The sequence below is a fragment of the Abramis brama genome (genome assembly GCF_963993115.1).
Source record: "Abramis brama genome assembly, chromosome: 4".
Classification (NCBI taxonomy): Eukaryota; Metazoa; Chordata; class Actinopteri; order Cypriniformes; family Leuciscidae; genus Abramis; species Abramis brama.
In genome coordinates, this window is record NC_139966.1 from 41,748,655 (window position 1) to 41,766,160 (window position 17,506).

At 44.3% G+C, this 17,506-nt stretch overlaps 2 protein-coding genes across 2 annotated transcripts; one reads left to right on the forward strand and one right to left on the reverse strand.

Moving 5' to 3' along the window:
* Positions 1-734: 734 nt before the first annotated feature.
* LOC311082188 (fish-egg lectin-like) lies at positions 735-4,639 on the reverse strand (the record flags this gene model as incomplete). The annotated part of the gene is made up of 7 exons (XM_084112927.1): positions 735-1,074; positions 1,189-1,316; positions 1,418-1,638; positions 1,755-1,982; positions 2,079-2,140; positions 2,277-2,451; positions 4,366-4,639. The coding sequence occupies 7 exons, from the start codon at positions 4,637-4,639 to the stop codon at positions 933-935; spliced, it is 1,230 nt and encodes a 409-aa protein (XP_083969053.1). The 3' UTR covers positions 735-932.
* Positions 4,640-14,800: 10,161 nt separating this feature from the next.
* LOC311080576 (fish-egg lectin-like) lies at positions 14,801-16,440 on the forward strand. The gene is made up of 6 exons (XM_084110580.1): positions 14,801-14,873; positions 15,008-15,069; positions 15,166-15,393; positions 15,517-15,725; positions 15,818-15,945; positions 16,070-16,440. Exons 2-6 carry the CDS (start codon positions 15,012-15,014, stop codon positions 16,209-16,211), a joined length of 765 nt encoding a protein of 254 aa, XP_083966706.1. The 5' UTR covers positions 14,801-14,873; positions 15,008-15,011; the 3' UTR covers positions 16,212-16,440.
* The last annotated feature ends 1,066 nt before the right edge of the window (positions 16,441-17,506 follow it).

The window sequence follows — 17,506 nt, forward strand, 5'->3', positions numbered from 1 at the left end:
ACAAGGCTGTGCCATTCTCCTGTTTATTCATCCAGCCAGCATTTCTGTTACCATGATGATTTGGTTGCTGTGTACTACTACTAGTCTGAGAATGAAACCCACTCAGGAATACAGAAATATGCCATGAAACTTTATTTATACAGATCCCACTCTAATTTAAACTTATCCAAATAAACCCTGTGTCACTTCCAAAACTCCACATCATTAGCAAACACGTTTGTGACACAGGCTTTAATAATGAAAAGCCTCGTGACTGAGCTCTAATTAGAGCCTCTGCAAACACATACACATTTCTTTCCGAGTAATTTAGCAACTTCCCAACTTCACCAAGTGTGTTGTGAGTGAGGCGCATTTTTACTAGCCTTTATGTGACTGATTGCCTGACAACCATCTCTGTCATCTCCAGCTGCATCACTCATCATCCAATCTTAAAGCAACATGTTTCACTGATACCCAATGGGCAAAAAGAGTTTAAGATTGCTTGATTGACGTTTTTTAAAACTTATATTGAACATAAATACTAAATAAAACATGTCAGTAATGCACATCTAGAGGTTAATCCACATAAAAATGTAGTCCCTCAAAAGGACTAAAATTGTAAGTGTATTGTTGCAAAGAGTTTTTAATTATTTCTGACAAACTGATGCATTTCTCCATGATTCATGACAATCATTTAAAAAAAATACATTTTCAGTTGATTATGAAGAAAAGGTGAGCATGAAGCAGTCCAACTCTTGTGTAGTTTCATTTAAACTTTATTGACATATAGCAATGCAAAACAAAACTCTATACGTTAAACTTCAATGAGCATAAAAACAAAACTCAACTTTCATTGGTTAAACAGAAAAAAACTAAAACAAACAAAACAAGCTTTATTTTCAGATTTCTACGTTTAATGATCATTGTGTTCCTCTGAGATGCATGATGGACATTCAAGTACATCTTCTGATGGATCCATCAATACAGATGACCCACAGCCTCCCCACATCGTAGGTCACATGTTTGTGGCCAAAGGGACAGGCGGCAATCCTTTGCCATGCTGTGCCAGCGGGATTTGATGGAGAGACCCCGAGTCTAAAACAGATAAGAATGAGAGGTTTCTAATAACTAAAAATTATTATTCAATTTTACTGTTGTTCATTTTAGAAGGTTTCTTAAAATAAGCTTTCAGTGCCATTTTCAGCTCACCTTTGCAACAAAGACCCCTGAGAGTCGACACCATAGACGCTGCCATCAGTTGCTACTTCGATCATTGACAAAGATCCATTAACAATCTCCGAAAAAGCTGACCCACCACAGGAAGAACCCGTCACATTCTGAGAAACACAACAAGATACAAACATCTCACTTGTCTGATACTGTGTACTTAGGATTTTTCTTTTTGTTCAAGCCTTTCCACTCTGGATTTTACTCTTACCCTTTTGAGGAAGACATTATCTGTAAAGTTCACCCCCCAACAGCTGTACGGGCCACAGCTGTAGTACTTCAGCCTTCCTCCTGTGAGTTGTGTCCAAGCAGCATTTGCAGGAGGCCCATTGCTGTTAGTATCCTTGTTAATGCAGAAGACGTCGTCTATCGGATTAACACCTGCAACAATCTCACTTCCAGCATCCACCTGCTTTAAACCTCCTGATATTCCTTAAAATAAAGAGATTGAAGGGAAAAGTCAGACAAAATATGGACAGATAAGATAATCTGCATTCAGTGTTCTGAGCCTAATTTTCTTTTCTTTTTTTTTTCTTTTTTTTTTTAACCTTGAATCTGCCTGAAGATTCCGCTCTGAAACTTGAAGACGATGTTTGCTGGACTCACTCCGAACTGTCCAGCCGGTCCAACAGTAATGTGCTTCAGTGATGCATTTATTCTTGTAAAACTTTTTCCCAAAAATAGGAAGACTTCACTGTCATTGTTGACTCCACCCACTGAGCCTAATCCAGCATCAATCTGCTTCAGGGTACCAGGAATCACTTCACACTCTAAAGCTATGGAAATATTTGGGTTGGATTTATTTGAATTATTCTGCAATTGTTAGTATCATGATATGATTCTGAATCCCCAAACACACATTCATCGTTTACCTCGAGTATAAAGAATCTGGCAGCTGAAGAGTAGCAGGATGCACTGACAAGCTTTCATTGTGCTGCAACACAGAGTATTTGTCTCGTCATATACATAAACAGAAATCAGATGTCCATGATGTTAAGTCTTCTTAAATTCTACATAACATAAACGAACAAATAAACCAGCATAATTATTTTGTTTGAAACGAAACCAACCTTTTCTTGATCGTAGACGTGTCAGCTGGTTTCAGCAGTCCTCTTCTCACAACCACAAGGTTTGGAGATGTTGGTGAATGACTGCTAGGTTTGTTTTTATAGCTGTAGTTTGTTTCCTGGTCAGGGAAGGGAAACTCCTGCTGTACAGAATTATGCAGTGGATCAAGATCTTCTGCTGGGCGGAGCAGAATTTGGGCAGAACTCTGATGTCACTGGTTCTTATGAACTTAGAATGTTCATTGACTGAATAGCTTTTGTCTCCACACATGCACACATTTGCCCTCATCCCATTGTCACATTCCTATGATGCAACTGGATTTTTTTTTTTTTTTTTTATGTTTGGGAAGAATATGTGATGCTTAAAACCTGGTACAAGGTTGTTTAATATAAACTGAATGTAAACCTCAATTAAAACCCAACAAGAAAATAAAAACCTTGCCTTCTAAAGTCATTCTGAAGTAATGTAATGCAATTTAATAAGGATTGCAATGAAATTACATAACTGAATTCATAAAGCATCAGGCACTTACAGCGGACAATTTTCAGGGTATTTAAAAGAAGAAATATCAAGCTTATAATTATCTGAAAGCAATAATTATCTTTTTGTGCAGTGTATGGTGTTTCATTGTCATGGCAACGAAGTTGTAAATTTGATTATAACATTACACTTTACATTAAGGTTTCATTGGTTTCTTCAGTTAACATGAACTAAGAATGAACAATACTTCTACAGCATTTATTAATATTTCTTAATCTTAAAACGTTTACTAATGCTTTATTAAAATCAAAAGTTATATTTGATCACATTAGTTGATGCACTGTAAACTAACATGATAAAACAATGAACAATTGTATTTTTATTAACTAATATTAACAAAGATTAACAAATACTGTAATAAATGTATTTCTCATTGTTAGTTCATGTTAGTTAATACATTTACTAATGTTAGTAAAATGTTACCCTTTTCACAGAAATCACACTAAAATCTTGTTAACGCCTTTTGATTACATCTTGTAGCTGTACTATTAAAATAAATGTTTACGGCTTGGCCCTTTTTATTTTCATTGTAAACCCCTTATGGTAACCCATGTTTTTGCTTTATTTATTTATTTTTATTTAAAGAAAAATAGAGACTGTAGGACAAGGAGGATCTCAACCACCCAGCATCCACACCTGACCCAGAGCCCATCCAGTCGCACGCCACTCCCATCATGGACTATGAGCCAAAGCCCACCGCAGACCCAGATTGTGAGCCCAAATTTATCACGGAGTCTGACCAGAGCAAGAGCTGGCAACAACGTCCGTCCAAGAGGGTGTTTTGGTCGAGTTTGAGGAAAGGATTGGGACCTCCAGTCCCCGCTGATCCCATCCAGTCTCCGGTCTCCTTCGTCACCATGGGTCCTGCTCATCGCCACTTGTCAAACCCAGCACCATGGGTGCTTCTCAATATCCCTCCTCGTCTCCTCGCTCCTCCGTCCTCCATCCTATGACCCGGAAACCGATCGAGCTCAGCCATCTTGAAGGAAATCTCAATTCTCTAATTGCACCGCGAGGAGTCAAGGATCGAGGAGTGAGGGCGCTTCCAGAGGAGTCATGAGCGAGGATGCACAGGTGTATCCTATGCGGAAGAGTTTTAACGACTAAAACGTGACACACGTATAAATTCTCCTCCCCCTTCACATCGGTCACAATAATTTTAATTTATACTTTACCTTTGCAGTTTATATAAACCACACATCTCACATATTTCGACAGGGTATCTTGCTTTATTATTATTTATTATGAATTTCTTAAATAAACAAACTTCAACAACATAAGGGCAGATCCTTTGAGCGCTGCTGATGACGCGGTGAAGTGACGCTCGAGTGATCAAGTATTCCAATGTATAAAAAAAGTTACATTCGATTCCTCCGTCCTCCTTTTCTTTCCTTGCAGCCTTCCCTCGCATCCTACGGGGTGGAGCTGAGACGCGAGGAAAGGAAGCGAGGAAAGGAAACGAGGATGCAAAAATAAGAAATCAGAAGCACCCAGTGTCTGTTTTGTCGACCAAGTCTCCTTCATTGCATATGGCCCTGCCTAGCCTCCCACTCCTTCCTTCTTTATCGACTCCAGACAGATCCTCGGCCCATCTCAGGATCTTCTGGCTCCACCTTGGACCTCCGAGCCCATTATTCCACCTCCGCTGACTGGTCAGCTCCACCATGGTTGCTTGCTCCCTCGGCTCCTCCTGGGAGTACCGTCCTTCCGGCTCCACCGGGCTCCCTTGTCCCTCCGGCTCCACCTTGGTCATTCGCGACTCTGCCTCTGCCGCGAACATCCGGGCCTTTGGCTGAGCCTCATCCCTCCACCCATTTGGTTTCATCGGGGTCCTCCTTTCCTCTGGCTCCTCTTTAGTCCTCACTCACACCAGCAACATGATCATTTTAAGCTAAATGTATGAATTAGCTAACTAAAATATTTCAAGTTAAGAGAAATAAAAATGTATGAGTACAGAATAAAAATCTGCCAGTTCTGCTTGCTTAAACTGAATTTCTTAACTTACACTTTATGTAACTGATTACCTCAGATTTAAGAAAGTGAAAGCAATTATTTCATTAGATAACTATTATGAAAATGAAACAGGTTAAGAAGATTCTTATGAAACAACAATTACATAGAAAAACATTTCCTTATAACACTAACAATGCTTCTGATATGGTCTGTTCAGCTTTGATTTTTCCAGTACACTCTCTCTCTCTCTCTCTCTCTCTCTGTGTGTGTGTGTGTGTGTGTGTTAAGGAAATCAATTATTATTTTATTCATTAGCATTAAGCATTAAAGCAAGCATTAAACTGATCAAAAGTGACACTTTTACATTGGAACATGCATCATAGTTTCAACAACAATATTAAGCACCACAAATATTTTCAAAAATCATAATAAGAAAACTCAACATATCAGAATGATTTCTGAAGGACCATGTGAAGACTGGAGTAATGGCTGCTGAAAAAAAAATCAGTCTTTCCATCACAAGAATAAATAACATTTCACAAAATTATGTCAACTTTTATTGTTTTTTAGTTCTAATGGCTTTTTAGATGTTATTTACTGTATCCAAGTTACTTAAGAATATGATTTTTAATGTTGTACAGTCATTCATTCATGTATAGCGTTTGCGCACCACAGATTAAAGATTTGTTTTCCATACTCAATGTTTTGCAACATGTCAGCAAAATAAACGGCGGGAGAATTGCCAGCTTCCAGACTTCCAACAAACTGTTCAAAAGTTTCTGCCACCTCAACAGCCATTGCCTGGCACAATCTACACGAAGCAATATGAAAACGTGCAGCATGTGAAGTAAACACGTGAAAGAAATAAGAAAGAAATGAAATTGCACTAAATACATAATCATAAAACCATGCATTGCTTCTTTAAGACCCAAACAAGTTCAGTGGCATTTTTGTGTCAAGTGGCTTTTCTTTAAAATCATGTGTACATGTACTGTACATAAACAAAAAGTATCTGTCAACAGTTTTATCAAGATTGATCATCTGGACCAAACCCTTATCTGTAAAGGGTTTGTATGATGACAGAACTGCTTATCTGTTGTTACTTCACAGATGAAGGCACAGTTAATTCAGGGAGGGAGACAGTATGTCGGTGTCCCAGTCTATTAACAAGTTCTCCGTGTCCAAATCCATTCCCCCTGCCACAGTAGTTCACACCCCTGGTCAGACTCACATTGGGGCATCGGCTTCGGGGCAGTGGTTGGTGCTGTCGTCACAGGCTGCTTCCTCACGCCGGGTGGACGCTCTCCGTCTGCGGGGGGGCTCAGGTGAAATTTCCACAGTGCAGGGTGATGGTGGGCTGGGCTCTGGGTCTGGCTGTGGTATAGATCAGGGGTAGACTCTCTCCAGACATATATCAGAATCGCATCCTTCCAGCTGAGTCCCTGCATGTCTGGGAGGTCTACTTGATGGTAGTTAACCCTGATCCAGTACAGTGATTTGATGTTCTCTTACGAGAGGTTCTCTCGTATTGCGTAAGCTTGCTTACGCACCGGGAAAGGTCGTCTTTTCTCGAAATACTGAAGCCAAAAATTATCCTTAATTTTCATATATTGTCAACGCAGTGCAGCTGCGGCCAGCTGAGCTAGAGCGGCATACTGCGCGCTCATTGGCTGCCGTGCGGCAACTGCTTTAGCCTACCGGTGAGCCCGGCGTGACGTCACGCCCAATGAGGGCGCGCGCGCCCTTAGCGCGTCACAGCCCGCCAGAATGGGCGGCGTCAGAGCGTATAAAAAGAGGGCTCGGAGGCTAAATTCTCTGATTTCTGTCTTTTCAGCGAAGCACTCGCATCGCTGTACTCGAGGAGAAGCCGTCGCCGTTGTCCTGCAAGGAACAGCATCGAGCCAGCTTAGGACAGCCTGAAGAAGCCGGACGATTCCTCGCCGCCTTCAGCCTGCCGTGCCAGCTCCGCTATCCGGCGATATCCTTTCTGCTCGTTTTGTGTGTGTGTTTTTCTTCCTCAGCACATTCTAAAAGAGCAGAGGCGTTGTTTCAAATGCCTCGCACCACGTGCGGCTCATGCCGCGCGCCGCTCAGCGACAGAGACCGCCATCTCATCTGCGCTCTCTGCCTGGGCCGGGACCACGCAGCCGTCGCTTTATCTTCGGGCGGCTGTGATTCCTGTGAAGAGCTCTCGATGTCGACCCTGCGGGCTCGACTCGCCCTCTTCACAGAACCTGCTCCACCTGTCTCTGGGCCGCGTAAGAAGAAACGCCGCTCTCAAAGACCACCGGAGCCCGAGATTCGAGTCAGGCTTTCGCCGGAGCCCCTCCCGCGAGCCTCGCTCTCTCCTTCTCCGCCCCCGCTTCCCGACGCGCAGCCGACCAGAGCTTCACGAGGAGTTATCTAAGTCGTGGATTGCTCCAGTTTCGGCCAGACTTCACTCTCCGGCCTCATCGACTCTCTCCCGCGTGGACGGAGCCGCGGAGAAGGGATACAACCAGATTCCACCGGTCGAACAGGCGGTTGCAGCGCACCTTTGCCCCCCATCCGCGAGATGGAGCTCAAAGTCTGCCCTCCCGTCCAAGGCCTGCAGGACTACTTCGGCGTTTGTCAGCCGCGCTTTCTCCGCCGCTGGTCAAGCCGCCTCAGCCCTGCACACAATGGCGGTCCTTCAAGTTCTCCAGGCCGACCTCCTCCGCCAGCTGGACGAGGGTGGCCCGGACAAAGCCGTCTTAACCGACCTGCGCAGTGCGACGGATCTCTCCCTTCGCACTACGAAGATAGCGGCCCAAGCTATTGGTCGTTCCATGGCTTCGCTTACAGTCACCGAACGCCACCTCTGGTTAACGCTGGCCGACATGGGGGAACAGGAGCGGCCCGTCTTTCTCAACGCCCCGCTCTCACCCACTGGTCTCTTCGGCCCAGCGGTGAGTGGCCTCGTGGACCGTTTCTCGGAGGTACAGAAAGCGTCGCAAGCCATGAACCTCTTCCTGCCACGCCGCTCGAGCTCCGCTGCAGGCCGCTCTCATACACAGCCTCCTGCACGCAGCTCCACTCAGCGCACTTCTCGACCGTCGCAGCAGCGCCCGCGGGGTCCTCGGCCTAGAGTTTCGTTGAAACCCGAGCCTGCGAAGTCCTCCTAGCACTCGTCAGGAGGAAAAGACGGTTGGGTCCCGCCGAGGCCGGACCGCCGTCAAAGCTCATCTGTACTCCTCTGCCAGTCCCCTTCATAAAGGCTACTGCAGTAGTGTTCACCGCAGCCAACGAGCCAGTTTCTCAACTCTCTCGCCTGCACACAAACGCCGTTTTTACGGCGACCCAGATAAATCGCAAAAAGAGCATAGAATCTGGTCATTCGGCTCACGCCGACAGTGTTATGAGTGTAGTAAACATGCCCACGCCCCAGTGTTCATTTCTACACACAAGCACAATCTCCCCGGTGTATCCCACAGAGCACACTCACATAAAGCGCGCATTCGCCGCTCGAGTGTTAAATGTAGGTCATGTGCCCACGCCCCAGCGCTCACACCTACACAGTGCCCGCTCTGTTTCACACACTCAGGGTCCAGTTCTCGCAGAGCCTTCTGCCACTGGCCGTGCGTTAATAAAGAGCCCTGTGCCCGCTACCCAGCGCTCACATGCAAACATTTACGCACCCGCCCCGCCTCCGCGCCGCGAGCTGCCCCATGCAACGCTCTCTCAGAGCGCCGTTCAGCCGGCTGCCGCTATCAGCGAGCCCCCGTCTCCCAGCACTGTCACTGCGTGTCTCACGCATTCGCCACTGCAGGCTCCCCGCCCCGCCCCGCCCCGCGCTGCGCGGCGAGCGGGACCCAGAGGCCATTCGACCCCTAGCTATGAGTGCGAATGCATGGAAAGCTATCCCAGGGGTGTCGAAATGGGTGCTGAACACGGTAATGAGGGGCTATTCGCTTCAATTCGCTCACCGTCCCCCGCGCTTTCGCGCTCGGGTCGAGACACAGGTGAAGGCAGATGCAGCCCATCTGCTTCACTCAGAGATAGCGAAGTTGCTGCGCAAAGGCGCGATAGAGCGGGTTCACCCTTCTGTTACCGAGGCAGGCCTTTACAGCCGTTATTTCCTCGTACCCAAGAAGGGCGGAGCACTCAGACCTATATTAGATCTGAGATATTTGAACAAAGCGCTCATGAAACGCCCGTTCAAAATGCTCACGACCAGACAAATCCTCGCGCTGATTCGCCCGGGGGACTGGTTTATTTCTCTCGATCTGAAAGACGCATATTTTCAGATTCAGATTATACCCCGTCACAGGCCATTCTTGAGATTCGCCTTCGACGGCCAGGTATATCAATACACTGTCCTGCCGTTCGGCCTGTCCCTAGCACCCCGTACATTTACGAAGTGCATGGATTCGGCTCTCACTCCACTGAGAGCACAGGGAATGCGAATTCTGAATTATCTGGTCGATAGAGGAAATCATTTCTCACAAGGATGCGCTTCTCAGTCATTTAGAAAGCCTGGGTCTTTCTGTGAACTGGGACAAGAGCTCACTAACCCCCAGCCAGTCTATCACTTTTCTGGGAATAGATCTGGATTCAGTGGCGATGACGGCCAGGCTGTCAGAACAGCGCGCGCGCCGTGTTCGACACCTCGCCGCTTCCATTCAAGTGGGCAAATGTCTTCCTCTGAAGACATTTCAGATACTGTTGGGCCATATGGCATCAGCCGCAGCAGTCCTGCAGCTGGGTTTACTACGAATGCGCCCGCTTCAATGCTGGCTGAAATCGAAAGTGCCCCGCAGAGCGTGGATTTCGGGCCGTGCACGAGTCAGCGTGACTCAGGGCTGTGTGTCAGCCCTGCAGCCCTGGCTGGCGGCCGAATGGTACCAACAGGGCGTGATGATGGGGGTCATCTCTCACCGCAAAGTGGTCTCGACAGACGCGTCCAACATGGGTTGGGGAGCGGTTCACGAAGGCATCCCGATCTGCGGCCCCTGGTCGAATGCGGAGAAAAGCCTTCACATAAACTGTCTAGAGATGCTGGCGGTCGAGAAAGCTTTGAAGCATTTTCTACCGCTCCTGCGAGGACACCATGTACTAGTTCGCTCGGACAACATGTCAGTGGTGTCTTATGTAAACCGCCAGGGCGGAATCAGATCCGGAGCTCTGCGCGCCCTCACAGAGCGCCTCCTGGTCTGGGCCCAGGGCTCGTTGCGCTCTCTAAGAGCTTCGCACGTGCCCGGTCGCCTGAACGACGGCCCGGACAAACTGTCCAGGGACAACGTCCCTCCGGGAGAATGGGCTCTGCACCGCCAGACAGTCCAGATGCTATGGCATAGTTTTGGCGATGCGAGGATCGACCTTTTCGCTGCGAGCGACAATGCTCAGTGCCAGAGGTTCTTCTCGAAGAGCGAGGACGCGCTGGCCCAGGTTTGGCCCAGCGTCCCGTTGTACGCGTTCCCTCCGGTCTCTATGCTGCCTCAAGTGCTAGCGAGGATCAGGGAGACGAGCTGTGCAGTGTTCCTCATAGCCCCGCGCTGGGAAAACCAACCGTGGTTCCCAGAGCTGATGAGGCTGTCAGAGTCAGCCCCATGGCCGATCCCGGTGAGGAGAGACCTTCTCTCTCAAGCCCGAGGATCGATTCTGCATCCCCATCCAGAGCGCTTGTCTCTGCATGCGTGGGAAATCAACAAATATTCGTTGATCTGCCAGAAGGGGTAGTTAACACGATCGCGCAGTCTACGATCTAGCCCCTCTACGAGGCGGCTCTATGCGTCTAAATGGTCAGTGTTTAACAGGTGGTGCGCTGGAAAGGGTTCTGACGCTCGGTCCCACAGGTGTTGAGTTTTCTCCAGGAGCTATTGGATGCGGGCAGGTCCCCCTCCATGCTCAAAGTTTACGTCGCGGCTATTGCAGCGTTCGCCGACTCGGCGCGCGGCCGCTCACTGGGCAAAAATTAGCTCATTACCCGCTTTCTACGCGGGGCCAGAAGGATGAACCCTCCGCGCCCCCCGTCAGTCCCTATTTGGGACCTGTCTTTGGTCCTAGAGTCCCTAAAAGCGCATCCCTTCGTAACCTCCTTTGCCCAGTCAGGGCGTTAAGGTACTATGTAACGCGCTCTGCAGCCTTCAGGCTCTCAGAGCAGCTTTTTGTTTCGTTTGGAGGGCGCACCAAGGGTCTCGCCTCCTCGAAGCAGACACTGTCCAGATGGATAGTGGATGCTATCGCAGCAGCTTATGCGTCAAAAGACCTGCAGTGCCCTCTGGGCATACGGGCTCATTCCACCAGAGGCATGGCCTCATCGTGGGCATGGTCCAGCGGAATTTCCATTCATGACATTTGTATGGCGGCGGGATGGTCCTCCCCCTCTACATTCGTTAGGTTTTATAACCTAGAAGTTCCCGCCCTGCAGGCTAAACTTCTGTCAGTCTAGTCGTGTTCACGTCCTGCTCTTGCAGGCAGGCTGAATTATCGATTAGCTCGTCCATAGAGCTGCACTTTCAGGGTATCAGTATTATTTAGACCGGCTGCGCCGCTCTTATGTTCCCTATGTGTGCTTATGAACATGTGCTGGCCCGCTCTGCTGGCCACCTGTTTATTTCACCCTTATACTCTTCAGTTTTGGGAGTTATGTGTGATACTTAGGCTCGCACGGCGTGGACAAAGGGTTCCCGGTGCGTAAGCAAGCTTACGCAATACGAGAGAACCTCTCGTAAGAGAACGATACTGGTTACTCACGTAACCTCGGTTCTCTCTAGAAGAGGGAACGAGTATTGCGTTCCCTGCCGTGCTTTAAGCCACTAGCTTGTGTCGCTTCATTCGACAGAAAACAGAGAATTTAGCCTCCGAGCCCTCTTTTTATACGCTCTGACGCCGCCCATTCTGGCGGGCTGTGACGCGCTAAGGGCGCGCGCGCCCTCATTGGGCGTGACGTCACGCCGGGCTCACCGGTAGGCTAAAGCAGTTGCCGCGCGGCAGCCAATGAGCGCGCAGTATGCCGCTCTAGCTCAGCTGGCCGCAGCTGCACTGCGTTGACAATATATGAAAATTAAGGATAATTTTTGGCTTCAGTATTTCGAGAAAAGACGACCTTTCCCGGTGCGTAAGCAAGCTTACGCAATACTCGTTCCCTCTTCTAGAGAGAACCGAGGTTACGTGAGTAACCAGTATCGGTTTCATTATCATACAGTGAATGAATGGCAAGGTGGCAGAATTGATGGGTATAGTCCAAGAGATTGAGGTCTCTCCTGGCCAACGTAGCAAACTCTGCTGCTAAGTTCATTTTAACGGTCGGTTATTCTTTCACGTAATGAAAGTGCCAAAGATGAAGAATAGTCAAGTTCCAATATGAAGATATTTAATGAGAACATCAAGACAGCGTAGTCCTACTTGGGTAACAGGGTGTACCAAACACAAACAGAAACCAACAAAGAACTGAGGAACCAAAGGAACTTAAGTACTAATGCAAACAAGGTAATTGACGATATACAGCTGAACTGAAATAACTAATCATATCAATAGCCATAGCAACTAAAGAGTGTCAGGAAAACTAAACAAAGGAAAACAGGAACTAATGAATACAAACTAAAAGTCCATGAAAACAAAGTACCATGACACATACAGGTATAAATTCCTTTTTGCTTGATTATTAAATTGCTTAATTAAAGTTTATACATGCTAGTTTCCATGACAGAGTTCAAGATCAATCTTTTCATCCCACTACTGGAGCTCACTGTTTGCTAAGTTTCAAATGGTTATTAAACAGCAAGCACAAACTATGCAAAAGCGGCAGCCCTTCCGGTGCATTCAGTGTCCGAATTCCCTCACTCGTGTTCAGTCACTCCTTCAAGTGGACTATATTAGTGGAGCAATGTAGGGAATCGTGAATGAGGGTTCAGGGGGTGATTTCAAACACAGCCTGTGTTTTCTTTTCTTTCTTTGGTTAGTTCTTGTACAGCCTGTGCCAATGCGACTGGATTGAGGGAAAGTGAAACGCTTGGTGACGTGCCAGCAGACTGTCTAAAAAAAAGAATGTGAAAGAATTTGAAAAGAATGTGAAAGGATGCAGGTAATTAGTTCATTACATAAGTATTGTTCAAGTAACAGGTTATTTCCATGTTTTTTCATGTTGTTTCCTTGTTTTTAAATAACACTAAACACGCTTCTCATCTGGTTTGTTTTTCCAGTACTCACCTGTTCATTACACAACTGCCCACACATGGCTGTGTCATGTGTCTCTGTCTCTCTCTCAATTATTATTTTATTCAGCATGCATTAAATTGATTAAAAGTGACACTTTTACATTGCAGCATGCATCATGGTTTCAACAGAAATGTTTCCTGAGCACAAAATCAACTTATCAGAATTATTTCTGAAGGATCATGTGAAGACTGGAGTAATGGATGCTGAAAAATCAGCCTTTCAATCACAAGAATAAATTAAATTTTAACAAATTAAAATAGGAACACTTTTAAACTGTAATAATATTTCACTTTATTGCTATTTTTTTACTTTTTTTGATCAAATAAATGCAGTCATGAGAGACTTCTTTCAAACACATTTTAAAATCTTACCTAAATAAAAACCTTTGAATAGTGTAACATATTTTTTCCCCTTTTCTCTCATCTTATAGTTTGCTATTTCATATAAGATTGAATCAGTGACACATGAAACAATATGTCAACTTTTATTGTTCTTTTTTTATATTTCTAACGGTTTTCAGATATTAGATAGTGTAAAACATCTAAGTTACATAAGAATATGATTTTTAAAGTTTAGCGTTTGTGCACCACAGATTAAAGATTTGTTTTCCAAACTCAATGTTTTGCAACATGTCAGCAAAATAAACAGCGGGAGAATTGTGATTTGAGTGAGATCTGTTTTTTTACAGTACAAAACCTTGTTGTGTAATCGATCAGTAATCAAATAATTTCTTATTCAATCTTATTAACATTAAATATTATTTTGTCCATATCGGATGGCTTCATTAATAAAATAAGTTTTCAGTGCTTTGACTATTTTTGAGCTTAAGGCTCGTACTGCCATCAGTAGCTTCCAGACTTACAGCAAACTGTTCAAAAGTGTACACTACACGAAACAATATGAAAACGTGCAGCATGTGAACAAGTGAAACAAATAAAGTGAAATTACACAACTAAATACATAACCGTCAAGCCATGTCCATTACTCATATAAAAGACTCTTAAATATGACACCAAACAAGCTCAGTGGAATTTTTGTGTCGTGTGGTTCTTGTAAAATCATGTTTACACATACAGGCATACAACACACATAACATACACACAGATAAAGCTGTAACACCTGGGCTTAATGCAATAACGGACTATGTGCAATAATGACTCACTTTTTTGGGGATCTGGGGCTATCATGAGGCATTTACAATGGAAGTGAATGGGGCCAATCCCTAAATATTTTAATAGTACAGCCACAAGAAAACAATGTGTGTTAACATGATTTTATTGTGGAAAAATCACTTACTAACCTTTTCTGTGTAGTTATATCCAAATTTTCAACTTTAAAAGTTTCATATTTCTGCTTTTAAATACCCCCCAAAAAATCAATTGTAAGTGCATCATCTTAGTGATGGTTCACTTATTATTATTATAAGTCACTTATGTAATTTCCTTTCAATTCTTTGAAATTTTATTACACTACTTCAGAGTGACTTTACCGCAGAAGGCAAGGTTATCGTGTCATTGTTAGGTTTCAAGTGAGCTTTACATTCCTTTTTATATTAAACAACCTCATTCCAGGTGATATTAATGACATGTTCTTACCAAACACATAAAAAATTAAAACTGCATCATAGGAATGTGACAATGGCATGAGGGCAAATGTGTGCATGTGTGGAGACAAAAGCTATTCAGTCAATGAACATTCTAAGTTCACAAGAACCAGTGACATCAGAGTTCTGCCCAAATTCTGCTCCGCCCAGCAGAAGATCTTGATCCACTGCATAATTCTGTACAGCAGGAGTTTCCCTTCCCTGATCAGGAAACAAACTACAGCTATAAAAACAAACCTAGCAGTCATTCACCAGCATCTCCAAACCTTGTGGTTGTGAGAAGAGGACTGCTGAAACCAGCTGACACGTCTACGATCAAGAAAAGGTTGGTTTCGTTTCAAACAAAATAATTATGCTGGTTTATTTGTTCGTTTATGTTATGTAGAATTTAAGAAGGCTTAACATCATGGACATTTGATTTCTGTTTATGTATATGACGAGACAAATACTGTGTTGCAGCACAATGAAAGCTTGTCAGTGCATCCTGCTACTCTTCAGCTGCCAGATTCTTTATACACGAGGTAAACGATGAATGTGTGTTTGGGGATTCAGAATCATATCATGATACTAACAATTGCAGAATAATTCAAATAAATCCAACCCAAATATTTCCATAGCTTTAGAGTGTGAAGTGATTCCTGGTACCCTGAAGCAGATTGATGCTGGATTAGGCTCAGTGGGTGGAGTCAACAATGACAATGAAGCTTTCCTATTTCTGGGAAACAGTTTTACAAGAATAAATGCATCACTGAAGCACATTACTGTTGGACCGGCTGGACAGTTCGGAGTGAGTCCAGCAAACGTCGTCTTCAAGTTTCTGAGCGGAGACTTCAGGCAGATTCAAGGTAAAATGATAATAATATTAATAAAAATAATGAAAATTAAACTCAAGATGCTGAATGCAGATTATCTTATCTGTCCATATTTTGTCTGACTTCTCCCTTCAATCTCTTTATTTTTACTGTCAGGAGGTTTAAAGCAGGTGGATGCTGGAAGTGAGATTGTTGCAGGTGTTACTCCAATAGACGACGTCTTCTGCTTTAATAAGGATGCTAACAGCAATGGGCCATCTGGAATTATTCCTTGGACACAAATCACAGGAAGGCTGAAGTACTACAGCTGTGGCCCGTACAGCTGTTGGGGGGTGAACTCTCAAGAGAACGTGCTCCTCAAAAGGGTAAGAGTGGAAGAGTTTGAACAAAAAGGAAAAGCCTGAGTAGTAATCAGTTTTAGTCAAGTGAGTTGTTTGCATCTTGTTGTGTTTCTCAGAATGTGACGGGTTCTTCCTGTGGTGGGTCAGCTTTTTGGGATGCTGTTAATGGAACTCTGTCTATGGTCGAAGTTGCAACTGACGGCAGCGTCTATGGTGTCGACTATCAGGGGTCTTTGATGCAAAGGTGAGCTGAAAATAGCACTGAAAGCTTGTTTTGTTTAATAAAACTGTTAAATATGAGCAAAGGTAAAATTCAAGAATGATTTTCATTTATTAGAAACCATTATCTTATCACTTATTTTTTATAGAGTTGGAGTCTCTCCATCAAATCCCGCTGGCACAGGATGGCAAATGATTGTTGTCTGTCCCAACAACCACAAACATGTGACCTACGATTTGGGGAGGCTGTGGGTCATCTGTGGCGATGGATCCATCAGAAGATGTACTTGAATGTCCATCATGCATCTCAGAGGAACACAATGATCATTAAGTGGACATCTGAAAATAAAGCTTGTTTTTACTTTCTTTTCTTTCTGTTTCTTTTCTTTGCTGTTTAGCCAATGAAAGTTGAGTTTTGTTTTATGTTTATTAAAGTTTGACATATACATGTTTGTTTTGCATTGTCATATTGTGTCAATAAAGGTTAAATGAAATTGTACAAAAAATCAGTTTTTAGCCTAATCAATTGATCACTGGGAAAAAACACAATAACTTTGAAATAAGTGACGTGTCATGGAGATATGTATTAAATTCATCCTTCAGCTTGTCAGGAAGAACTGAAAATTGTTTGCAACAATGGTAACCTTGAAATGTTGTCTGATCTAAGTTGATTGAGTTTTCATTTTGTGTAGGGACCACTTTTCTTGATACACATTACTGACATGCTTTGTTCAGAATTTATGTTTAGTTTTTAAGCTTTAAAAAACTGAAACCAGGCAATTTTTGTGCACATTGGATATGAATGAAACAATGTGCATTATGATTTGATGATGAGTGATGCAGCTGGAGATGACAGAGATGGTTGCCAGGCAATCAATCATATTTCCATGTTAGAGATGATAGAAAGTTACAAATTACTTGAAGAAACTGCTTTAATCAGAGCTCAGAACTGAGGCAGCTCATTATAAACACCTGTGTCACAAACTATTCATGTATTCGCTTATGCGGAGTGTTGAAAATGACATGCGTTGAGTTTATGTGAATTAGTTGACAGTAAATTAGCATGGGATCCAGGTTTTTACTTTTTTTCACCCACTTTTTAAGAAAAAGAGACACAAGCATCAAACCTTTTCTTTTTTTCTTTTTTGCAGTTCTGGTAGTAATCTAGCCTGGAAATCCAGACCCAAATCTGAAAGATTAATGGTCTGGCATCAACTAATGAAAATCGCCCAGCTCGAGGGGCGGTACCAAGCATGCATTTGAAAATCTCACTGCACGCAATTGGATAACACTACAACCAATCACAACAATAAGCCCCATATGCTTAGCTACCAGCGGAGCTAACTTGTAGATTAGACTCTTGCCGTATCCGGTCGGCAAAACAGCAAAAACGTCCTTCTTGCAAAGGAAGGATTCGAGCGCTGTCTTCTGTTCCTCTTTTAGATAAAAAGCCAAGTCTAACTGGTTCATTGTAGCGGCCAAAGCCGTTTCAAACAACTGGTGTTCATCCATAGCCATCTTGCAATGTTTACTAATGACTTCGACGTCACAGCGCTGTCGTCATCCGTTTAGCTCGCCTCTGGCCC